General features: G+C 39.6%; 1 protein-coding gene across 1 annotated transcript in view; it reads right to left on the bottom strand.

Annotated features, from left to right (window-relative positions):
• Positions 1-2,147: 2,147 nt before the first annotated feature.
• Positions 2,148-27,088, bottom strand: part of SPOCK3 (SPARC (osteonectin), cwcv and kazal like domains proteoglycan 3) — a 117,597-nt gene continuing 92,656 nt past the window's right edge. The window contains exons 7-11 of the mRNA XM_035113977.3: positions 17,474-17,590; positions 8,121-8,342; positions 5,864-5,926; positions 4,674-4,811; positions 2,148-3,850 (exon numbers count right to left, since the gene is read on the bottom strand). Coding sequence (XP_034969868.1) covers positions 3,690-3,850; positions 4,674-4,811; positions 5,864-5,926; positions 8,121-8,342; positions 17,474-17,590 — 701 coding nt within the window. The 3' untranslated portion in view covers positions 2,148-3,689. The remainder of the gene's footprint in view (positions 3,851-4,673; positions 4,812-5,863; positions 5,927-8,120; positions 8,343-17,473; positions 17,591-27,088) is intronic.

Below are 27,088 nucleotides of genomic sequence, written 5' to 3'. Positions count from 1 at the left end.
ACATTTTCTTTATGGAACACCAGAGGCAAAAGCTTCTGAGGTTAGTGAATGGATAGATCATTGTTTGGATGTTCTTGTAGCTGAAGCCTGCTGCAGTTGGGACTTTCTGCAACAAGCTTTATGAATTTGGAAACAGGGCTGACTAAACCCACGAGCTCTTTCATGATGGAGTCTTAGTACAAAATGGAACACTTGTCATCTGTTTTACCAGTTCATTTACCCCGAGGCCTACCCATTTGCTGCCAGAGGTGCCGCTAGGCAATTTTAGACCCTGGACTTAACGGTCTTACACATGAGAGCAGGCAGCATTAGCTGGCCACGTGCAGATCTTTAGTTGTGAGGCACACAATTAACATTTCCTTTCTCCAGTTGCCGCCTGCAGTCCAGGCTTTGCAGCTGCTTCTCTGCCCCTCATATGTTAAGAGAAAGGTTCTCTCGAGCACAAGCAGTTTCACATTTTTTAAAAAAAGATCACTTAAATCACAGCGCCATCAGGACTACAGAAATAAAATGGACCTTGCTTCTGCTGCCCTGGCGCTAAACACATTCACTTAGCAATATGCATAATATATTTGTAAATAAAAAGAACACCTGTGACTATTACATGCCCGATCAGCTACCCAGGATATGAATGGTCTTTAAAAATAAGGATAGTGATGTGACCAATGGCAGGCTTGATAGGTCCTGCCATGCCCATACCAACCCAGTACTGAGGTAGACTTGTTTGCTGCTGCCCCCCCCCACCATGCAGCACATGGGATGGTCATCCAGGCACTCCTGGGCTATGGGGTCCAGTACAATTGTCTCAAGGTCTGACCTTAGCTGCATCACTGGTTCATTGGTGAATTGTGTGAAAATAGCAGTGCATTAATTTAAGAATTACACCACGGAGGACTGCCATCATTTAAAGGGTTAAATGTTAACCATACAAGCATCTTGTATCAATAATCACAGCCGATGAAGTTAGTAATCTGACTGCACAAGTCGCTGAACTTATGGAATCATCCCCTACCACATCATCACAGCTAATCAGAGTCTTTATTATCAGGTACACCGGAGATTGGTGACCATTAAGGCTTGAGAGTCAGGGAGGGGAAGTTGCAGCAGTCTCTAGGAATTCTCTCTCTCCTCAGGCTTCCTGTCTGCTTCATTGGGGATCTAGAGCATCTATACTTGGCACTGGGTAATCAGGACAGAACGGGGATTCTGCTGGTTTATCACCTGCCTTGCTCCCTAGAAGTCTCCCTGCCTGAGTTAACAGAGATGGTCTCCGAGGAAGCGTTGAAGACTCCTAGACTGCTGGTTCTTGAGGACTTCAACATCCATTTCTTCTGAGGCACTTTTAGGACTTCATAGTCACCATGACAACCACGGGGCTGTCCCAACACATTTTCTGCATGACACAATTGGGTGGGCCACACTTGATCTGCTTTTCTTGACAGGCAGGAATAATGTGATCTAAGAGAAGGGGGGTATTAATGTCAGCTCCTTGTGATGGTCAGATCACCTTCTGCTGAGATATAGGCTTTCTGCAAGTCAGAGGCAGATTGATCCAACTGGTTTCCAGACAGTTCTGGTGGATTTTCTGATTGATATGACTGGTGCTCCTGTTGAAGCCCTAGCTGATTTGTGGAGTATACTAATAGCTCCGGCTCTTGACATTATCACCCCTGAACTCCTGCTCTTGTATTATAGAGCCAATTGAATCTGCTCTGTTGCATCTGGACACCAGTAAGTGATCAGTATCCAATGTACTTGTGGTGGAGCAAACTTGCAGACGAAGATGACAAAGAGAAGAAGTGACTCTTTTTACACAAACCTCATATGCAGCTCTTAGAACAAATGGATGAAGGATCCAGCAGAGTCTGTTTCCCTATAGACCAAGACTACTGCTCCTCTTCACTTAAGAGTACTGCTCCTCTTCTGAGACAGGGGAGTTGGCTATGGCTTGTATGCATTCCATAGCAATAATGCTTTTGCTGAAATTACGGAACACTCTATGGATTGTTGCCCAAAATTGCTGCTTGGTGGCCTGCATTTCTCACCTAATTTGGGTATAGTTTTTTATTTGTCTCAAAAGAAAAATGTTGCCAAGGGTTTGAAGGCAGCTATACCCATAAGAATCATTAGAGCATTCAGGGTAAAAGTTGGTTACAAGAGTCTTTATTTTGCAACCTATACATTAACATAAAAAAGAAAACTGCAGTATACTTTAATGTTACATAAGATAATCATTAAATTTAGTTATTAAACCTATTGAAATTAAATGCAAAGAAGAAACCATTTTTTCTTGCAATTAACTGCAGATAAAAATCAGGGAAAACAGTTAACACACAGTTGAAATTAAACAACTGCTTGCATAATATTACACAGGTTCTTTCAATTTTATTATGGCACAAAGCCACAGGTCTGATATGAATGAAGGTAGTGGAGTTTTAGAACGTCTACACAATTAATTAACATGCTAACATAAATATAGTGATTAAAATAATTTTCTCTACAGTCAATTTTGAATGCAACCCTACTTAAGAATTATAATGAATTCTACATGGTAATTACATAACAATGGGCGGGGGGTGGGGGTGGGAAATAACGTATTTCTCCATTCCAGCAGCAGTACCTATATTGATATTAAATTTGGAATTTGGTAATGCTCGGCTATTGCCTAATAATCTTATATTGGTATGCATGCTATAAATCTTTCTATTTCTATTTTGCAAGGCACCTTACAATAACTCCTCTAAAAATTCGAACTAATAACAGAACAGGGCATGAATAAGGAGAGAGATGCAAAATTAGTTTGAGTTTGGAAACTAAAAAGTCACAGTTAGGGTTCAAAAGCATTTCTTAGGGCATGTGTCATTCTCCAATACAGTAATATAAAAACACACTCTTTATGCAACGTTTTCCCATTAAAATATGTTAAACTAAATTTTATGGTTAGAATACTATAGAAATAAAAGTAAAATCATCAGGCCGCCTGCACGCTTCACAAGCTTACATGATTTTGACATGAACAAGGAAGAAATAAAAGAACAAAAGGACAACAAAACTTGAGATTTGCAGAATCTATACTTTTCCTGGTTTACTGCATTTAAAATGTCATTTCAAGATGGTGGTAATTTCAGAGTCAAAAACATAACAGTTGCAAATACAAAGGAGGACTTGACATTTCTTCTATAGTCACAGTTTCTCCACTCCTCTGGTAAATTATAGGCTGGCGACAGGTTATTTCCTTAATCAAACTTTCCTTATTGTGCCCATGCAAAGAAGTCCACATGGCCTAAATCACTGCTAAAGTTTAAGTTGCCTTACTTATCACAGAGTGCCTGCTGGAAGCGGCCATACACACACATTTCCAAACAGAAGATGTCTTTTTCATGGAAGGTTTTAAGTTTGGTTGTCCTTATGATTATCTGCACATTTTTTTTTTTTTTTAGTAGCACACATATGTTTCTTTCTTCAGGCTAGACTCCAGTGTGTTTTCTTCTGCTCAACGGCATATAAAAACAACACATAATATAATGCTTTTCATTTAAACAAAGGAAGTCTATGACTCCAGCTTCAATATTTCAAATAATCATACAAAATATACATGTTGTTTTAGAATCCTTTTGACCTTCGAAGGTATAGGAATTTTCTGGGGCGTCATCTTGTAGAAAGAGACCATTTAGTCACAGCTATAAGCATCAAATATATCCTTCGTGGTCATCGTCATCATCGTCGTCCCCTGCATCCTCGTCATCATCTTCAATTTCATCTTCGTCATTCATCATATCGTCATCCTCATCATCCGTCCATTCATGGAAATCACCACTGGCAAAATCACCTGATGTTTCCAGATCAATAGCTAAAGGAGAATATAGCTGCATTACTTTGTGTCAAGTATTATTTAATGCTATTTTTTATAGGTAAGATAATTGTTTTCATAATTTTTTGGGGGGGTGGGTATATTTCTGGCCCATGGGAGTTCAGAACCCAACTACTCAAAGTGCTCCTGTCCCCTCCAGAGTCTTGCCAAGGCTGCATCCTAAAGTTGCTTTCATTGCAATTGACAATACTATTGTCTGACTCCAAGGCACAAGTTTAACCATCTACTGCAAAATGCATTTTGAAAAAGACTAGTAGTTTTAAAAACACTGTTAAGGAATATTGACAACTCAATATGGGAGATATATATTTTGTCATTAAATAAAAATACAAAATGGGCTTGTCAAAACTAATTTTAATTATTGCAAGAAACAAGCAGAAAATAACGGCTTCTAATTAAGAAACCAAAAAAAGTGTGAGATGATGTTTGAGTTCTGCTGTGTTTAATTACGTAATAGGCTTATAATTGTGAAGGTGTAGATCACAATCTAACGGGGGCGTGACTGATTCTGCACAACAGTCCTGTCTCAGCAAATACTTTACTTGGAAATTTGCCTAACCAACAGAAAAACTGGGCAGGAGGCAGCTATGAATGATGAGTTTTAATGCAGTTGCTTTAAAAGCAAGTATCACCCATGGATTAAGAAGGAATCAAATTCTCTATACCAAGGAAATCAGATAGCAGGGCATACTCTAGGTAGTAAATTCAGACCTCAAAGATTATCAGCTGCTTGGGGGGGCGGGCAGGCAACCTGACAAACTTTTCTCATCCAAACAACTGGAAATGGAATTATGTGATTTACCACAGTCTGCAGCTCCATGTGTTCTGGATCCTGTTACCTCATTGCCATATCTGTCCACGCACCAGCACTGTCCTGCACTTCCATGGCACTGAGTTGGCTTATAGTAACCATCTTCATCACATAAAGGTATATACTGCCCTGTGCAATACACAAAAACATTACCAGGAACGTGCAGTCACTCTTGCAGCATAAATGTCCTGACTTCAACCAAGCAATGCCTGAGTAGCTCAGTCTGTAGAGCACAAGATTCTTAATCTCTCAAGGTTATGGGTTCAAGCCCTACATTGGGCAAAATATTCCTGCATTGCAAGGACTATATTACCCTTACGCTTCCTTCCAACTCTACGATTCTATGAAACTTGTGAATATGCGTACAATTTTTCAGTTGTATCTCTTGTTTCATTCTCAGGTAAGTACTAATACTTTTAAAGGTTTCAATAAATATCAAAGCATATTTCCCAATTGCTTGCCATAAAAGGTTTCTCTGTTCTACCAGAAAAGGAATGTCTAGATTGTCCTTTCATTGTTCTACTGATACCTAATTCACATTATATTTTTCACATGTTTGAATAGTGCTAATATACTCTGCAAGGGAGGTATTTCATGTTGGTTGCCATGGAAGAGTAACAGTGGCAAAGCCTAACTGAATTCAAAAGTTCATGAGTTCCATGGGACTTACTGTCAGGTAAGTATGTACAGGATTGCTGCCCAATTCTACTAAAGTTTATTAAGTATAAGAATACAATTTATTTTAAACACTGTAACATATGCAACAAATTTGGAGATAAATTGCTTCAATTTAAAATATGAAATCTTTAACTCAGATTATAATTATGCAAACTTTTAGATTCAATGAACAATTATTCTCATAAGAGATTTGAAGGAAATATTAAACAGAACATTTAAAACCATATGTTATTTTACGACTGAATCATCTAACCCTTCTTTTCGTGGTAGGTTTTATAAAGTGTAAAAACTGACATTCTGGTACTGTAATAAAACATACGTAATATCTTGGAACTGATAAGGTAATAAAACTAAGTTTAATGGCTTTCAAAGACTTTATAAATTCTGTTACTGGAATTTAGTTTGGTCCATCATTTTAGGATTCATATTGATTTTCTGTTGCAGTTTCGCTAGAGTTATTTATGTAAGCAATAAAAGCTTCAAAAGAATGATCTATGACTTACCTAGGAGCTTCCTTCCCCCTTGCTGTTTCTGAATGTTGCTGAGCTCTGTCTGGCAAGGTGGGTCTAGAATGATGACATCAGATAAGTTAAACTTCAGTTGTGTGTGAGAATTTAGGAATGGCTTGCTCTGCTTACAATTTCACTTCAAATATAGGATTTAGAAATGGCTTACTCTCACTGACATTGTTATTATTAACAGATGTGATCTGGAAGCCAGTTCTTCTACAATGAGAATGTAAGAACAGTTTTGCTGTTTTAGAACAAACACATATCTAGCCCAGCATTCTGACTTCATCAGAGGTCTTCCTCCAGATACCTCTATGACACTTGTAAGCAAAGCATGATAGCGTCAGCAATCTTTCACAACTAACATCTGTTAAAAAGAAGATACATGGGATGGTATTAAAGTTTTACTGAAAGTAGATCCACTGAAATTAATGGACCTAAGTGAGTTATGTTTACAAGTTTAAGTGGGTCTGCTCTCTTTTAAAATTCATTGAATACCACCCTTCGCCTCTGACCTAGGCTGTTGATAATCACCATCTGATATCTCGTATTATATTCTTTAAGGCTATCGTAGTATTTTCTTTTTTAAAAAAACAGTCTGAAAACTGCCAGATGATGATGAACTGCAATAAACAGTTTGACCATAGTAAGTCTGCACTGGTTCCCTGTCTAGTTCCAGGTTTTTTTCCAGGCTATCTTAAGTAATGGAAATCATAAATTAAATATTGTGAAGTGTGAAATAATATTTTGTGAACATACTCTCACCATGAACCCTAGCATTATGGGGAGAAACATTTATCTTTATCCATCTAAGGTTTTCCCCCCCCCGCCCCATTATTAGCATCCTTGCACTTAGTAGATGGGGAAATATTTAAAATGTTTTAACTCTGTGCAATCTTGGCTTTAATGTCTATTCATCTGTTTAACTCTCAGCAGTCACTGATCAGCAGAATTCTACTAAAATAATATTGGATGAGTGAATCCTGAAACGATTTTATTTATTTATGCATGTGCATACATGTTTTTGCTTAATAACTATTATCTGGGTCACAAGCAGTAGAAAAGTCTCAAAATACAAGTACTTTAGAATGCTGTGTCTTTAGAGTAACTCTACAATGAAAGCGTATTTCACCAATCTGAATTTCCTTGAGCACAGTACAAGGATAAATACTTTCAAGTAATAAAATGAGTATTTTCGTTGTTCCTGAAAGGGGACAATGACAATAAAGATATCTTAAAAGTCCCGTTCATTTCAATAGAAGAGTTCAGCACACACTTAAATATTTTGCATTGAAATTGAAAAGTTCTTAATACTGGCTGGATTGAGCTGTGTGCGTGTATGTTTTCAACAGCTGCATCACTTTCACTGATTTCCTCTATTGTCATAGCTTTGCTATTGAACTAAATTTAAGACTAAGTCTATGTTACTTTGATTTTGTTTTATTCTATACCAAGGTTACAATTGACTAAAATTGTGTTACTGCTTGTTTAGTCCAAACAATGCTGAAATGCTACTGATTGTTGCAAATTCTGCAGTTTTTAATGGAATACACAATCATAAAATCTGTTCAGTGTATGTATATATGTATATATATAGAACAATTTTTATGATTTTTTTAAAAATCTGTTGCAGAAGACTTCAAACATCAATAAACCTTTTGTGCATTAGTCATGCAAATGAGAGAATCAATACAGATTGAAATACAGACTGACTATTTATGCAGATCAATCTGTATTTACCCTTCATTTTCGATTTTGAATTTTACCTTGGGGGAAAATAGAAAGATAAACAAAATGCTTGAGTGGGTTATGGAGATTCTGTTTAGAAACTGCCTCCTTAGAAAGGGGTGACCGTGTGACAAGAAATATACCAATTCTATAGATAGTAAATTGAGAAACAAAGTATCAAACAGAAGCCAGAGAATCGGAAGACAAACCCAACTATTAGAAACAAATTTGCAGTAGGAAACAGGAGACAATGAAACTCTGTTGCATTATCACAACTCCTTTTATGGTTCTCTGGCTTCTGCCCACTGTAACTTTTCACAGCTCCTTAAAAAGTGGATTTCTCACAGAACCTCTTACTTTTCCATAACCTTTAATAAGATTTAATCTCTCTCTCTCTCTCTCTCTCTCTCTCTCTCTCTCTCTCTCTCTCTCTCTCACACACACACACACACACACACACACACACACAAACAGACAACTAAGAGTTAAACATCAAGATTTTCAAGTTGTTCTAGCATTGTACCTTGCTGTCTCTGAAAGCAGTAGCACCATTCATTGTTAGATATCAAACTGTCTTTGTAAGTGTCACAAGAGTTGAAGAATGCCTTGGTGCACTGTTCATTCTTGTCAAGGTAAATGCTTCCAAGCTCTGACTGGTCCAATAGGAGGTCGTAGTTCGTATCAAGCCTGTTAAACATCCAGCCAAGAGAGTCCTTGCAAATCGGCAAAATGCTGGTATCAAATCCTAAGAGGCAGAAATACAACAAATTGAATGAGAGAAAGATTCAGCTAGCTCACAACTTGGCAAAGCCAAGGAAGTCATGGAAACATCTTTATCAGTCAAAAATAAATTCAGAGTGTGTGCTGATGACCAGCTTGTAAAAGTAACATGCAAACTGCATAAAAATAAGAGTATCTGCATCTATTACTTGACATAGCATTTAATCTCAAGACACTTGACAACATACGCTTGCTTGAAAATTCTAGCCATGCAATAGTGGGAAATAATTCTTGCACCCTGACTCCAGCAATGTTGACATCCATGAAATGAGAAGTAGCTGAGTAAGACTGGGCATGTACCCTGGAAGACTGGTATGGTTATATAAAATTGGTGAGAAAGGGAGACTAAAGTCCAGATAAAAACAGGGGAGCCTGGCACAAGGAACCATAAAGAAAGCATTGTGCTGCTACTTTGGCTTCCTACTTAGAAAGGTATGCCAATCTCCCTTCTTGCTCCCTCTCAAGCAAATCAGACTGAGGAGAGCTAGATTGGACTAAGCTGGCCTGGGTATTTTTTTTTTTTTTGGTGGGGGGAAGGTAGGGGATAAAAAAACATTGCTCTAAGTTGCAGCCCGCATTTCAGTCAAACAAACAAACAAACAAACCAAGAGATAGTCTACTCACAGGGCAGTCTGGAGCAGGTCGGGCACCCTGGCACTGAGATTGCTCCAGCGCCCCTGCCTACGCAGCGCCCCGCCTGGCTTCTGCCCGGCTTTACTGCGCAGCACCGCGCCACCGGGACCTTACCTAGAGCCGGCCCTGTCTACTCATCTACTCTCTCTCATCTAGCTTGGCCAAAGTATGATTCCCTACTTTGAACACAAAATGTTCTTGGCCTGAATTTTCTGTCACTAATGTGGGACCGGAGATCACTAATAAGATGCCAGGGGGGGGGGGGAGTCCTGTGTTAAAAGTACCAAGCAGGCAAATATTCTAGGTAATAGTTACAGGTAGGTAGCCATGTTGGTCTGCCGTAGTCGAAACAAAATAAAAAAATTCATTCCAGTAGCACCTTAGAGACCAACTAAGTTTGTCATTGGTCTCTAAGGTGCTACTGGAAGGGATTTTTTTTATTTTTTTATTCCAGGTAATGTTTATTATTATTATTATTATTCATAATATCAAGAAACTGAAATCATAGAGAACAAGATTTTCAAGCTGGGCTGTCACAAGCAAAGCAAGAATTATACATGCCGACACCTGACCATATCAAAAGCCAATTCATGCAAAGTTCCATGGATGTTTTCAGCATGCACTTGCTCCCTGTATGCACCACCAGTGCAGCTTGTACCTCAAGTTAAGAACTTAATTCGTTCCGGAGGTCCGTTCTTAACCTGAAACTGTTCTTAACCTGAGGTACCACTTTAGCTAATGGGGCCTCCCGCTGCCACCGTTGGAATTTCTGTTTGTTCTTAACTTGAGGTACTATTTCTGGGTTTGCGGAGTCTGTAACCTGAAGCGTCTGTAACCTGAGTTACCACTGTACAGCTATTACATGGCAAAATCCTAAAAAGATTCATCCTTGTAAACAGAAAGATGTGAAGAACTAAAATCCTGTAATGGCTGGGAACTAAAGATAGAAACTTCAAAAATGCTGTAGAAAATCAAGCAAAAGGCACAAATGGCCCAAAGCTTTCCCTTAAGGAGAGAAGGGAATTTTGTCACCTTCAGTTTTAATCTCACATCCAGTGCCCATATTGTCTACCAAGCACCCATCACAATAGGAAGGGGAATGCTGAGAAGATATTCATACAAAACTGCAGCAAAACGCAACTGCTTAATATACATCAGCCGAGTATTTAAATACAGTATAAAGAGGTATAAAACTTAAAATGTTGTTTGGATGCAAAGTTATTAACTCTCAAATACTCTTACTGAATGCTGTTCCTGTAGAAACAAAATTGAGACTACTGAAGTAAGAGGCTGTGGCTAGCTGAATAAATACCAATGGCCTATATGGGACTGCAAGCCAGAACACAATATGGATTGACCTAATTAACACTGAACTCAGACCCAATTACATCTGCTTAAGCCAGTGATGGGCAACCTTTTGAGCTTGGTGTGTCAAAATTTGCCAAAAAACCGAGCATAACTCGGGTGGTGTGTCACTTTGAGGAAAAAACCATAATTTCACGATATTTATAGTTTAAATAACAAAAATGTATAATTGTAATATATAACTGTATTTAATAAACCAAAAACTAATTATTTAACCAAACCAAACCAAAAACCCCTTATTTATCACAAAGTGCCCAGAGTTGTTGAGCTTTTTGGGGGGAGCTGCTGACCAAAGTTTTGGAGGTTTTTTTTGGGGGGGTGCAAAAGTTGCTTTGCTTTGGGGGGGATGCCCCAAAGCTGCTGCACTTTTTTGGGGGGGGAAAGAGAACAGAAATAAATGAAGAATAATACCTTCACTGGAACTAACACGCAGCACCGACATAGTCTGCCGAAGCGCCAAAAAAACCCAACACAGAACGGGTTAAAAAACGAACGCTGTTACACCCAATCATCGTCTGCCAAAGCGCCAGAAAAACAGCACAGAAAGGGTTAAAGAACCAATCTCTGGCTACCAGCAACAGCAGCAACAACAAAAAAGGATCCGGGTTTTAACAGCGGTAGCGCAGTGAGGGCTCTGCGTGTCATGTCTGACACACGTGTCATAGGTTCGCCATCACTGGCTTAAGCGAACCAACTTGCAACATACTTTTGAAGTAAAGCATGGTAACTTGGCTCAATATTTATTAAAAGTGTCTACAGATCATTTCCTATCATCTCTTGTTAAAATATACCAAAGTCACATATTTTTGACCATGCTGAGAAGGATCTGTACACAGCCTAGACGAGGTACTGTGGGATGCAGTGACTGGAGATAGTGAAAGGAAATTGAGAATTCCTGGCCATGCCTGAAGACATCAAACACACAAAAATATACATTATCTGCTGCATGATCTCTTAGGAAAGAGTTATATTGACCTCTGTTTTCAAATGCTTTCCCATTTTCAGAATAAAATAACTGCCAGATAGACTTGCTAGCAACAAGAAGAAATTATTTGTGGTTTCAAATCCTGAAAAATCTTCGCCAAAAAATTATGTTATTTATTGTTTAGGTTGGCGGAAATGTTTAGAAGTTACCTATCTTCGGTATGCCCTCTTCTGTTTGAGGAACTGCTTAGGGTCAAAAGACAACTTACCTTACTCCCCCCCTCCTCTAAAATGTGGCTTAAACGAGCCAGTTTTATTTCAAAGAAAAAATCTGAGGTGTGCCAGTTGCCTGCTAGAAATTTCTCCTCTTAGCTACTATTTGTGTGAAGGTGGTGTTTATTGTAAAAAAGCTACTTCTGGAGCAAATAGCAGCCAGTGAAATGTAAACCTGGTCTGAAATATGGCCTCTGGTCCAATTGCTGGTACTTTGAACCAAACAAAACCATTCCGTATTACTTTATTGTGCTCCTCCGATAAAATAACCCTTTCCAAAGTAACAATTCCATACTCTCATTCAGTTTTCTGATAGCCACACTCCCTACCATGCACATATAATGATGTTTTCAACCAATAGCACAAAAAAGGCAGTAAATCCCTTGCCACATATGAACCGTAGGGAAGGGAAATGTGGTCTTTCAACAACTCTCGGCATCCTTAAGGAACTATAGTTCCCATAATAATATGGTACTGTTTTAAATGCACAGTGCAGACAGGGCCAGGTGTGGGCAACAGCTGTAGTTATGGGAGGAAAGGGTTGTTGTCTTCATACGTTGCAGAGCTGAGCTGTGGTATGTAAACCCAGTTGAGCCAGAGGTCTCTGAAATTAAACCCAGCCAATGACAGTGTGCAGCTGGAAGTGGCAGGTGATGATCACCTCCCCCACATGTGGCGGATTCAGTTGTTGGTCTTTTTCACCCACACTACAGGGCACTAAATGGACAGTTTTATTTATTTATTATTGAATCAATATCTTGCCTTTCCTCCAAGGAGCTCAGCCTGGCACAAATGGCTCTTCCCCTCTCCTTGCTCTCCTTACAACAGCCCTGTGAGACAGATTCGGCTGAGATGTGGTGATCGGCCCAAGGTAACTCAGTAAGCTTCCTGGCTCATGGGGTGGGTGGGATTTGAACCCAGTTTTCTGGGTCCTAGTATGATGTTCTAATCACTACGCCACATAGAAATGCAGGCAGCTGCCTTATATTGAGGTCACTGGCCCACATAGCTGAGTGTTGCCTACACCTGGAATAGGTAGACTTGAAATGTATAGGATCTACTCCCCATTTTCCAATACTTCCCTGAAGTCCACCAGCAAGATCTATGTGTAAAACAGTGAGAAGACTTGTATCTCAGCCTAGAACTGATCTCGTAGTCCTTTTACACAAAAAAATCCATTTCCGGTTTTCCCTTCAGGTTTCTTTATGTCAGCAGCTTAATTTGGAGCTGCTGCTATTGTTAAACATCTGAGAGTCAGAAATCCTTGGTGGTCTTCTGCAAATGTGAAAGTTTATTCATAGTCAGGGAGGAGGAGGCAACAGTTCAGACTTTCTGCCCCTATGGCAAAATTTGTCGATCTGGTAGGCTACTTTAGTCACATCATCTCTTCCACTTGCCTAACTTTTTTTCTCTCTTTTTTGCACTAGGTTGCACCGGATAAGTCTCTCTCCCCCCCCTTCACACTGGGCTACTGACCATTTGAGACAATTCGGAGAATATATGCCTTTCACATTATGTTGTTCAGGCAAATTTAACAACCAGCACACACAGAAGCAGGGAGGAGTTGCGAATATGATTAGAAGTCTGCTTTACCCCTCTGGAAAGAACCTTGACCAACCAGATTTAAAACAGAAATGTTTTTGTCAACTATTAAACTGCTAATTTGGGTTCTCCCTGCCCACTCCTGCACAGATGAATATTCTTTCATTTGGCTTAGGTTGCACCACTTGGCTATTTACTAACTTGGCACACATACAGGGTCATTAAAAGCTTTTCCTCCTTCCAGGAAACCCGCCATTGGGCTGAGTTCCAAAGGAAGTACTGAATTCCACACATCGCCATAAATGTCTTTTGCACTTCACAGTGCTTGGCATTTCCTCCACTAGGAATTCACCAGCGAAACCTTATAAGAAAAAGAATGTATATCGGCAAATATGTTTGTTTTCTCTCTGGGGATAAATGTTGAATCCTGAGTGTTTCAAAATACATGTTTGACAAATAAAGCTGTGCCAACTTTACTCTCCTTCCTTTGGCATGCGAATAAGGAGGAAGCTAAAATAAGTCGGGTAATTCCATGAAAATCTCAACCTGCAGACTCCTTTTTTCATTTTCACATATAGTAAACATTCTCTATATCATTTTAAAGACAATTTCCCAAAGTTTCGTTATCTGCCGACAGTTCTTCAAAATGACATTTTACACATGTGTGAAACAACCAGAAGCATGACATGTAAAATGACTCAGAATTTCTCTATTTTCTTTTTCTAAAGTTCAGTAAAAGACCTCTGACTTGTGTTGGAACACTTTATGGGACTGATGTAGCAAGTATGCCAGAGGCACCATGATTTTATTTATGGTGAAGATATAAACCTCCAAAAAAAATAAAGTACACATGTTCAGATTTATGGAAAGCTTTAACAATACATAGGAGCTTCATTTGTTGTCAGACTCCTAAGGGAGAGCAAAGCAGGGGAAGAGGATTAAGTACCGATTACTTCTATGCTGCAGTTGATGAACTGAGACACAGAAATTAGGTGCAAGATGAACCTTTATGCCCTGATCCCATCTGGAGACATGACATATAGTTAGGCACATGAGCTACAAAGTCCCTGGTTCATCTCTCAACTCAGCTGGATAATACTAGGTAATTTAGACAGGCCACTTTTCTGATGGCCACTGGGATGCTAGCCTACACAACAGGGTTTCAGCAATATAGTATCACAAAGGAACAGGTTTGAGTTCCCTAAACCTTACAATAGAAATGCTACTTATTTATTAAATTGCACCCTACCCTTCCTCATAATGGAGCCCAGTGTGGCAGATAAGTGATAATGTCATTAAAAAAATCTGAAAAACAGCACAGCTGAAGGCTGGGAAAGATCTCAACTTAAAAGACTTTTTGAAAGAGGAAGGTTTTCGGTAGGCACTAAAAATACAACAGAAAGTGTGTGTGACTAATATTCAAGGGCAGCTCTAAAAGGTAGGTCTAAACAGAGGTCCTGATAAGATGGTACCTGTATCTGCAGGAGTCCCTCACCTACAGAGCACAGTAATGAACTGAGGGTGTATGGGGTGAGGTGATCTGGTAATGTATACTAACAAGGGAGTCACCAATGCAGCTTAAAAGGCCACCATAAGAAAAATTAAAGAACCCTTTAATGAGGGTGAAAGAGGAGAGCGCAAAATATGGTCTGAAGCTTAACATAAAAAAAACTAAGATCATGGCCACTGGTCCCATCACCTCCTGGCAAATAGAAGGGGAAGAAATGGAAGCAGTGAGAGATTTTACTTTCTTGGGTTCCATGACCACTGCAGATGGTGACAGCAGTCACAAAATTAAAAGACGCCTGCTTCTTGGGAGAAAAGCAATGGCAAACCTAGATAGCATCTTAAAAAGCAGAGACATCACCTTGCCAACTAATGTCCATATAGTTAAAACTATGGTTTTCCCAGTAGTGATGTATGGAAGTGAGAGCTGGACCATAAAGAAGGCTGATCGCTGAAGAATTGATGCTTTTGAATTATGGTGCTGGAGGAGACTCTTGAGAGTCCCATGGACTGCAAGAAGATCAAACCTATCCATTCTGAAGGAAATCAGCCCTGAGTGCTCACTGGAAGGACAGATCCTGAAGCTGAGGCTCCAATACTTTGGCCACCTCATGAGAAGAGAAGACTCCCTAGGAAAAGACCCTGATGTTGGGAAAGATTGAGGGCACAAGGAGAAGGGGATGCCAGAGGACAAGATGGTTGGATAGTGTTCTTGAAGCCACCAACATGAGTCTGACCAAACTGCGGGAAGCAGTGGAAGACAGGAGTGCCTGGCGTGCTATGGTCCATGGGGTCACGAAGAGTTGGACAAAACAACAAGAAAAATCAAAATATGGAAGCTGCTTGTAGGACACCATATTTAGTCCTGGTGATATTTACCATGTGATTGCAATTGGACAAAAGGGAGCTGCAAGGACTGGGTTGGAAGCTACTGTACTTCACACAAACATTTTGCCACATGGTGCAGTGCTACACTGAGTGATAATGCTACTACACTCAAAGTTAGGTGAAGGAGTGGCATGCTTTATGAAATTTGCATTTTACTAACATTCCTCTACAGTGGTACCTCTTAATTCATTCCGGAGGTCTGTTCTTAACCTGAAACTGTTCTTAACCTGAAGCACCACTTTAGCTAATGGGGCCTCCTGCTGCCGCCACGCCGCCAGAGCACGATTTCTGTTCTCATCCTGAAGCAAAGTTCTTAACCTGAGGTACTATTTCTGGGTTAGCAGAGTCTGTAACCTGAAGCGTTTGTAACCCAAGGTAACACTGTATATGCATTTTGTTTCACATGGAATCCATTTTAAATGTTGGTGTTTGACACATTATTCCAGAAATGAACTGTAAGAATATTCCTTGTAAAATTACGAGGAACACAACAGTAATTTAAAAATGTAAGCATTCCTAGTTTATATTTCTTTCAATGCATCAAAAATATTTAGCATTTTAAGTATATTTTACAGAGTGGGCCCTGGTTATTCCAGCACTATACCTCACCATTTACCCATAACAAACTGTGGTTGTAAAGAAGCTAGGCCGAGAGAGACCATGAAGAGTATTATCAAATGTTTTCTTTCTGGTCCCTACAGAAGAATCTTAAACCTGGATTGTGTGTGCACAAGTCTCTGTTTTCTTGATTACAACTGATGTTTAAGCTTGTTTTGTTTACATTTTGCATTGACTGGCTTGTGCGCCAACTCTACTGTAAATCTTTAGAATGTAGAAGTATGTAGCAGCCCAGCTTTCACATCCTGTACCACTCTATTTATTGTAGAGAAACGAATCTACATAAATACAGATCCATCTTTATTTCATTTTTACTATTTGCTATTATTGCTTCAGCATGAGTAATCACACAGAGAAATAACATTTTCAGTTAAGTAACACAATAGGATTTCTTAGTAATGCAAATTTGCAGAAGGTAGAAGACCTAATAAAACAAAAACGTACAAAAAATTTCCCGCACATCTAAAAAATGTTAATAGTGAAGGTATCAAGGTAGGCAGTCAGCAGCAGGCAAGCTCTATTAAACAAGACATGAGAGAAATTCACAGAGTTGGCCTGTTGTGTTAATGAAGGGTCCAAGTTCAGCGCTTACAAAATCTAATTTGCCTTGACTCCTCAGTGGGAAACCACTCTCAAAATGTATCACTGCATATAATAATTGCTGTTTTTAAACAAATCCTACCAGTAATTACATAACCTGATATTCCACTTGTTTTTGATGCAACAGCAACAAAATCTTTTAAAGTTTCAAAGGATTTGCCCTGTTAATAGTTCATCACTATTCACTTGTTGGGTCGGTTCCCCCCCCCCTTTGAAGCTTGATCATTCATACACTATTCCATTCATACAATGGGCTTGTCAGTATCCTCCTTTGCGTAATTGTAGAAACATTCACTAATGGTTATGGGCTACCATGCTGCAGTGAGTGTATATCTGCCACTCAGCTCAAGAGAAGCACTTACTTTTTTATCCTCTCCTTTCAAGGCAACTAATCATCAGCCTGTATCGAACCATTTCTTAGAACTGCATACCTGGCTGAACAATAGACTTGTGAATGACAACCCACACAAAACTCACTAGCTTGTTCTGAACTAAGTGATCGTTTGAAGAAAGCCTGGAGAGATTGTTGCACATCAATACAAAGCCTTGGCTCGATTTTCTGGAGGGCACCACAGCTGCAGAAAAAATTAACTTGTGGAAGGCATGTTTATGTTTCTGAAGCAAGTGGTTATAAGCTCAGTTTGAGACTCACTGGAAAAATAACACTGATGTGTTTTTTTATTTAAAAACCCCCAGAAACTTAACATGCATTCTTTCAAAGAGATATCAAAAGATGCAACTGCTTACTACTTCTTTCGGGTCTTTGTACAATTCTAGTCCTCTTCTGAATTCCGCTTTCATGAAGAGCCTTGAACCAATCTCGCAATCTGTTTGCAACTTCTCTGAACTCCAGGTCACTGCACACTGAAAAACAAAATGAAAAGCTTTTTAAATTTCCTTGGCTGCATATAAATTCAATCTTTCATGTTGTTGTAAACAAATGAAAACTAACAGATAACACTTTCTTTATGAGTTATTTTCTCTTTCAATATTGTTTACAACCCTCAGTATTTTAAAGATACAATTTACATCCTGCTTTTGAAAAAATGTCTTATGTATTGTTCTTCATAAGTGTAAGGGGGAGAGAGTATAGAGAACCTCCCCCTATCATCAGGAGCAGCTCCTCCCCAAGCAGCCATGGAAGCGCAGGGTCTGAAGGAGCTAGTCAGGAAGCAGAGAGGGAGAGCCAGGGCTCCGGCAGCAGGGAAGAGCCCCTGCTCCACAGGCGGGAAGAGAGAGAGAGAGACGGAAAGGGGGGAGAGGGAAAAGACGGAGCGTAGACCCTTTCACCCGGCACCGGAATTAAGGATGAGGAGAAAAGGGAGGAGATTTGCTGTCCCCAGGCTCTTATGTTGGTCCAAGGGGCGAAAAGGGGCAGTGCCGGATTCTGACACGGAATAGCGGACATGAAACCGACAGCTCATCACACTGTAAATAATGTGCACCAATAAAGACTCTGAAAGACAAGTTGGGGGAGAGTCGTTACTCAGGAGTAGCCGTAATAACCTCTGACAATAAGTAAAACTATTCTCAATTTCCCTACTGGTAGGAATACCTGTGACCCTCTCTCCCTACGTTGTGGTATATCCTGTGTTCTATTGTAGAATAAGAGGTCTCATTATTCTTATTCTTCAGTAAGCATGTGGGGCATTTTTCTGGATGTGTATCTGTGCACTTTAGAAATAATATGAAGAAATGGGACAAATTTCTACTCAAAATCTATTGGAACCTTCAGTTTGCTGGAAGAAATTTCCAACTGGCTTGTAATTAAAAAATAATTTACTTCAATCTTTTAGCAGATCCCAGCTACCAAGGACAACGGTTTAGTTTGGCTTGAGTTGTTGGGAGCATATACAGGCCTGCTGCATTTCCTCCAAGAAAATCAAACCCATCAAGAGCTCATTGAGTGCACAGCCAATCCAGGCCCTAACAAGAGAAATGAGAACGGGCTTGGTTTAGGAAGAGTAGCTGTGCTACTTTCTGCCAATTCCATGGGACCCCATTACTTGTTTGGGGTGCCAGTTTGGCTGGAAGATCAGCTGAGCCTTGGGTCCAAAGTGAACTGTGAGAAACTGTGTTGGAATGTCCAAAGCAGTAGGCTACAGATTGGTGGCTGGGCAGAAGCCTATGCAACTGGTACAGCTTAAGGATAGAAGGTATGAATGTTTGGAGTCCTGGCACTCAAAGGGAGCTACAGCATTGCACATAAGAGATTACAATCTGCTCCCCATGGCGTAAGTACAACAATGCAGATCGCTAACCCCCCCATGATAGCAGTTCAATTAAGCTCTTGGGTTGTACTGCTGCCAGAACACCAGATCAAGGTTGCAGTGTTACCAAGGATTTAATCTAACCAGCTAGCTAAAATTTGGGCATAAATCGCACCATTTATCTATCTCTCTAAAATGAAATATCTTTTTTCCCCATGAAGGCGTGCTGCTACTATTATACACGACATATTGGCCTGCATTGATTTAAAATAGGTCAAGATGAGGTAATTCAGACTATTATTTCACCCAATAGGTTGGCAGATGAATCTTTAATGACAAAAGACAGACAGTAAAGGTTGTGGAAGGTTAGACAGTAATCAAAAAAATGCATATTAAATCAGATGAATCCACTCAGGAACCTGCCAAGAAGTGCTTTTCCCTTTGTCTAATACTACTACAGGCGCTCTTGCTCTTACAATCAATTCTAGCAGCCATTAAAAGAATTAGTATGGATAAATGAAGTCTCTAGCTCAAAGGTTATTTTGTTCTATCATCTTAAAGTGCTAGAAGCTGACTTGGTTTACAAAAATCAGCATATTTAACTATGGATAAATGAATGAATTTAAAGTCCCCTTCATACATGTTTCATAAATAACTTTCATAATATATAAATGCAAAGAGAAACCAAGTGCTGAATTTGTTTTCACATAAAGTAAATGCTACAATTTGTGGAGTTGGCATTTGAATATAATTTACTGATTGGAAGTAGAGTTTCTGGAAATGCTAATCAGCATATTTTCCTTCACCGCTTTAATTTTCAGTGCAGAAGCTAATTGTATCCTTTGATACAATTGAATCAAAAGAGCAGGAATGAAAAATATATTAAGGTTTTATGCTAAAATATGCATCTAACAACACACAAAAAGGGGTTGTCTAAGCCAGAATCTGGGCAAACCTGCTGCTAATTAAGTGGTAATTGTATTTGTGCTCTACACTGCACCATTTCTGTTAGACAATAGCAAATAACAAGGGGAGAACGTTACGAAATTTTCTCCAGTAAATGACTTTCAAGTTGGAAGACTAACAAATCATTTTTAAGATGAAAATGGAGTCTTGGTGACTGTAATCCACAGAAAGGCAAGAACGAATTAACCAAGAACCCCTGAATGAGTTCAGAACTTGAACATTGAAGGGACGCGGGTGGCGCTATGGGTTAAACCACAGAGCCTAGGGCAGAAGGTTTTCCCGCGACGGGTGAGCTCCCGTTGCTTAGTCCCAGCTCCTGTCAACCTAGCAGTTCGAAAGCACGTCAAAGTGCAAGTAGATAAATAGGTACTGCTCCAAGCGGGCCAACCAAAGTTGTTGAGCTTTTTTTGGATTGAACTTCAGCTTTTATTTTTTAGGATTTGACCCCAATAAATAAACTGCCACAGGGGCTGGTAAAACCGGCCTGGGGGCCGAATTAGGCCCCCAAAACAGACTTTGGACATGCCTGCTTTAAATAATTTCTGTCAGTTGCTCCCAATGTTATTTTGTACCCATGATAAGCCTCAGGCTAGTCCTGTATGTTTACAGTTTGTTTTTAATCCCCAGTTTCTGTTCCTGTACTAGTCAGTAACATCTCTCTAGTGTTAAACAGTACACTCTGCTTGATCCATCTTTTCATTATGACCAATGACCAGTATCTCTTCTCAACCTTCTTGTTACCCTCAGATTCCTAACTATCCACCCACTCCCCTGTTCATTAAAATAATTCTAAACAGGGCCATAAGAGGGAGGAGAAAAGGGGAATGAGGTGGTTTTTAAGCAATGTCAGAAACTCAGATACATAAGCTAGGCACCAAATGGCTCCAAAGTTACAGTCACCAAAACGGAATGTCTAGTTGCCATTTTGCGGCAAGACAGCCCTAAAGTCTTATTTTTCAAATGATGTACTGTACTGGCTGTGATTGATTATCAGTTAAACATATGGCTGGTTCAGATGACAACTTTGAGCTAGGCTAAGGGCTAAAACATGGGTAGGCAAACTAGGGCAAATAAGGGTTGGATCTGGCCCCATCGCCTTCTAAATTCGGACCGCGGACGGTCCGGGAATCAGCGTGTTTTTACATGAGTGGAATGTGTGCTTTTATTTAAAATGCATCTCTGGGTTATTTGTGGGGCATAGGAATTCATTCATCCCCCCAAAAAAATATAGTCTGCCCCCCCCACTCCCCCTGTGTTTAGTGTACAGCTAGACAATACCTGAAGAGAGTTAGGGTATTTCATTGATCTGGCTGCTCCCTAAAGTTTGGGGGAAGAGAGCAGAGGAATCACTGACAGCAGAAACAGCTGGTGGCAGCTTTAGTAGGTCCTTCCCCCCCGCCCAGTATTGGGCTAGAACTATAGAACAGACCTCACTATATCCTGCCTCTGAAGGCCAGGAATAGGCAACCCAAACAGTTTCAGAGTGACAGGAAAAATGAAATGGGATAATTATGCCAGAAAACTATTACATCCAATTGAAAATAAGTGGGATGGTCATTGGTCTATCTGAAACTAACTGGGATGGCATTCAACTCCCCTTAAACATTGTTTCCAAGAATATTCTATTTCCTTCTTTCAAGTGCCCCACTTTATCTTATTATTTTCAGATGAAGTTCTGTCCCTCTCTACTATGGAGCAGAATGTTTTCATACAATGAACTTGATCAGCACATGGCTGCTATATTTTATTAGAACAATTTTGGGTGGGAGGTTAAGTCTAAAATAAGATGATCAATTCCTTAATTTCATTTGTGGCCTGACCTTTTATTAAGGGATAAAACTTTTGTCAATAGAAGTACATCTAATACTACATTTTTATAAACAGTATGCATTTTCTAGCCATCTGCTAACCTTTAATAAGTCTGATTTTAGGAATGCACCTTAAAATTTACAAATAAATGCAGTTTGATTTCTTCGCTGCTTAACTAAGCAAATGGGTTTTATACTCCAGTTATTCCATGTTATGAGATAATTAATATAAATACTGCTGATATATCAGGGAACTACAGCTGCTTATTCCTACTGCTTGAAATTAATGTTCCATAGAGGCATTCTGTCCATGATTAATGTATCATAAAATTTAAAATGATTTCAATTAAATTATATATTCACAAGAGAGGTCTAGTCTTATTGTCTCCATACAATTGTCAAGGCAGCCCTCATTCAGTCATCAAGGCCAAAGAAGATTGTCAAGATTTACAACATGAGGAACTGATGAACTAGGGAAGAAATGAGCCACTCCTTCACCAAGTATAGTTCCCTGCTTTGCTTGCTTCTTTTCATACAGTGGCTTGAGTTTGTGTGAATTCTATTTCTAGAACTTCAACCCACATTTGACAGTAAGTTAGGTCTACTTTGTATGATTCCACTCTGTCACACAGTGCTGTAATGTGTGCCAAGTGGGGGAGCAATTACACAAAGGTGCTTGCCGTTCATAAAAAGTGGCTGAATAATATAGAAAGGTCCTGTGGGAAACAATCAGCCTGAGCTGCAATCCAAAGTTCTGATAGGCGTGGACCCCAAATGTTTTGCACACACTGCTAACACTTTAAAAAAGGCATTCAGACATCAAATTCCTTTCTTGGTTTATCCCTTCCTCATCTTGCTATCTTAAGCACATCACTTTCACCCAGCAAACCAAACTGATACTAAAGTAAAAAAAATCCTTCATTAGCACCTTAAAGACCAACTAAGTTTTTATTTTGGTATGAGCTTTCGTGTGCATGCACACTTCTTCAGATACACTTGAAACAGAAGCGTCAGTCCCTTATGTATATACAGAGGGTGGGGGTGGGTGGGTGGGGAATGGGTGATGGGCTGATGGGATGGGCTCATACCAAAATAAAAACTTAGTTGGTCTTTAAGGTGCTACTGAAGGAATTTTTTTATTTTTGCTTCGACTCAGACCAACACGGCTACCTACCTGTAACTGATACTAAAGTGATTTCCTCATCAAGGAGGCTAGGATCAGACTCTTAGTCTGCAAGATAAAGCTAGTCTGCAAAATAAAGCTAAACATTTTGGCGATTCCTCTTGTAGTAACAGATAGTTTCTTCAGCAAATGATGCATTTCATAAGCTAATTTCATTTTCCCCAATGCTCCACTACTTGCCGCTTTTAACATATCTCTCTGTGACAAAACACATACTTAAGACAAAAAAGGCAACCCCAAGTAACTGACCCCATTTGTGCGCACATACCCCTTCATGAAGCCAAATTCCTTAGCCTCGGGTATTGCCTTTTGCATGGGTTTCACGCAAATGCCATACCTGCTGCTGAGGATCAATGACTTGCAGCTTTGTCCACACCAGGCATCCCATAGCTCGGCCCTCCAGATGTTTTGGGACTACAACTCCCATCACCCCTAGCTAACAGGACCAGTGGTCAGGAATGATAGGAATTGTAGTCCCAAAACATGTGGAGGGCTGAGTTTGGGGGTGCCTGGTCCACACCATACAACCTGATTCTACACACATTTACTCAGGTCTCATTGGTATCAAGGGGATTTAGGCTTAAGTGTAAATAAGACAGAAGCTTTAGTTATACTCGGATTTAAGACTATGTCCTCACACTGTAGTAGTACTGCTTCAAGACCTACTCATTCATAAGCATCAGTTTCTCTGGAATGTCTGGATATCAGAATTCAGCAGGCCCATGTTTTCCTAAGCTGCACTGCATTGTGGGATTTATAGTACTTATAGCAAACACATCACAAAGCATTATGGGATTTTTCAGGCTTTGAAATCTGGCTCACAATGGAAGAAAGGGAGCCAAGCCACAACAACTCTCCAAAGTACCCTGTTTCTCCTATTTTAAGACGTAGTCATAAAATAAGCCATAGCAGGATTTTTAAGCATTCAAGGAATATAAGCCATACCCCGAAAATAAGACAGTGATAGGCATAGCAGCAATACCAGCCACGGCAGGAGGAGGAGGAAAAATATAAGACATCCCCTGAAAATAAGCCATAGTGTTTTTGTTTTGAGGAAAAATATAAGACAGTGTCTTATTTTTTGAGAAACACGGTAGTAAAAGTCAACCACCTCGTGCTATTGTAATGGTGTGTGTGTGTGTGTGTTGAACTGAACTAAATGTGCTCTTGGAAAATATATTCTATATTTGTGTGACCTGTCTGCAGAACGGGGAGACTGCTGAAATGTCACCCTGGCCAGGTCTGTTAAGTATCTACTTTGTTATGTAAACTGGGGCCAATGTCTTGCCACAGAAACTAAACAAATGGTGATTCTTTTGGAAGGGGGCATGTATTTCTTTCCCCCATTCCTTGGGTAAAGATGTTGCCATCAATATGTCTGTGTATGGAAGAGAACAAAAGATTGGCAGTCCTGAAACTGAGTCAGCAAGAAATAAGAGGCCTGGCTCATTTTTCTGTGATAAATCCAGTGCTAGAGTATTGTGGGTCCCCTAGAAACCTAAATGTGAAGCAAAAGCTCTTGGGAGTGTTGTGAACGTCCATCTCATGCTTAGACTGTATACAGAGAATCTATGTTTTATATCTTCCACAGAAAGAAATCTAAGGTACATGTAGGATCCCTAAACCTTATCAATACTCAGGGACTGGTAATGGATGGTAACACTATGTTCCATTTTATAATGGCATTAATACCAGCAACCATCATAGACCATGCCATTAATGTTTCCTGAAGAATTGTTAATTATAGTTTCATCCAAAATTTTATTATGAATGCAGCTATTAATAATCATAAGATTGACAGCAAAACCATTATACTGCTTACATATTTGAAAACAAATTATTGGCTTCCCTGTTAAAACATTTTTACAGTATATCAAGCCGTTTTAGTGTCACATTGACGAATAATTTTTCCATGGAAAACACACACACACACATGGACAATGAGCTGCTAGGCAGTAATCTATTCAGCCATAAATTTGCTTGTTATTCATAAAGTATGAAATATATTTGAACTAACTGGATGTGTTGATTATCAGCTCCATTGCCTTTAGCTGAAAGGAACTGTCAAATGTCATCAACCGTGAGCCTCTTTCCCCATTGCATCTTAGACTAGCAACATCTATTTCCTCTAATAACTGCATCACTACTCTGTACTACTTACAAGATTCATGAAACTGAGACTGATTAAACTGTCAATGATGACATCAGCACTTTGTCAGGGAAAGTCTGAAAATAATCTGTCAGAAGCTGATGCCTGAAGAAATAAATGTTTCAACTTTTTCCTGTAATATCCAAGTGTATTTTGATAATGCTGCTAAAGATATCCTCGATTTTTCTCATAATGTAATGTTTTGCATTCTAATATGATAAAGATCGTTTCTTGTTGCCTGTTATGCTAGCTTGTAAGTAATGCAGCAGCTATCATGCAAATAACTCCATACATTTTTGATGTATTGTGGCACAATGCCAATTGCATACAACTTTCATCCCCTTCATGAAAACAGTATGTAGAAAATCTCCAAAAAGCAAACCCACTACTATAGCAATGTTGTAGCACTGCACAATTTTATCATGCCTTGACAAGTTAAAGGATTTAGTCTCAGAAATGGATAAACAGTACTTCAAAATTGACTCCAATGTTAGGAATGCATAGACAACAGAGGCAAGCACAGAGGGAAGCAAACATGTAGGTAGTGAATAAGGAACTATAAGAGTCTCATACACCTTGTTTATGAGTTCGACTGTACCACTAACTGCCATGGACATCTTAGCAATCATACACTGCTTGTACAGTTATACAGGAAGCACAATGAAGCACAAAACTCATAAATCATCCTAAGATGACTTGTTAAGACTGAAAGTTCTGCTCCCTCCCCCTGGCCAACACTCCTGAGTTGTTAGTACTGACAATGGGGGGGGGGGGAGAGGAGACCAAGCTAGCAAGATAAGCTGCAGTTTTACCATTTAAAAGGTACTTCCAAATAAATTGGTACTTAGCTGGGACTATTTTGAGATGGGGACCATTACTGAGATATAAAAGTCCACCAAACGTTTGTATAGTCTTCAGCTTCCGCTTCTTCGGTGATTAGTTTTTCCATAAGAGCAATATGTACAATTCTCCTTTATTTAATAGCAGTTTCTCATTATGAACTGGGCAACTTATGTTTTAAGGCTCCCTCCAAACCAGGGAGTGAAAAGTCACGTGTGCAGGGGAAGAAGGGAACATGAGGGCACACCACGCAGATGTCAATATCCAACTGAGCCATCGGAACAGACTTCTGTGAATCAGGACTTCCCTTGCCTGATAAAAGTCTTCTCCACATGAATGGGTGCCCTTCCAGAGGAGATTCAGGGGACATTCCATCTCACCAGTGCATTCCACTGCAAAACAGTGGCTATCACCCAGAGAACATATTTAAAGTGAAACATAACCTGATATAAGCAGGAAGCTGTTTAACATCTGAATTATCACTCAGTATTTTTAAGTATTTGTCTCTCTGGCCAGTTTATAGCACATTTTAAACACTTGTTTTATTTTTGACAAAATGTTCAGTGAACCATGACATGACTCTGCTAGTGAGCAGGTAGGTTCATCACCAGCTGGCTGTGTATTCATGTGTAATCTATAGCTCTGAGGCTAATTCTCATCCACCAGATAGCCTCTCATGACAAACTTCCAGTCCTCAAAATACGTATTTCTGAGTTTACTTGGAAAATATCTATCAGCCAGCAAAGAATATTGTATTCTCGGTAGCCTATTTGCCTTTGATCCTAGTGATTATTCTGATACACATTATTCTTTCTAACTCTGTGGCAGCCCTAGTACAGTGGACTCATGCCGTAAGAGATGATAGGGTGAAGGCAAGAGGCATTAACACCATGCATTGCCTTTAGGTTAGCCAGGGAATAGCACAAATGTCACAGCAATGACAGTCTTCCAGAATGCTATGTGGTGAGTAAGATCATCCAATATGTCTAAGTGCCAGTCTAACCAATCTAAGTGCTGGTTGGTTATTATATTCTCCCCATCCCGAGATGCTTAACACCCTAAACTGTATCATTGCATTAATTTTACCAATGTACAGGATTACTTGTATCAAAATAAAAGTTGTGTTGTTGTCTCCTCTCCTTCAGAGCAAAGGCTACTTGGGTTGTGAGATAGTTTGCAAATGAGAAGGAGCCAAACAAATGTATG

Source organism: Zootoca vivipara, chromosome Z1 (genome assembly GCF_965207765.1).
Source record: "Zootoca vivipara chromosome Z1, rZooViv2.hap1.1, whole genome shotgun sequence".
Lineage (NCBI taxonomy): Eukaryota > Metazoa > Chordata > Lepidosauria > Squamata > Lacertidae > Zootoca > Zootoca vivipara.
The sequence above is the reverse complement of the archived record's forward strand: the minus strand, read 5'-3'. Positions and strand labels throughout refer to the sequence as shown.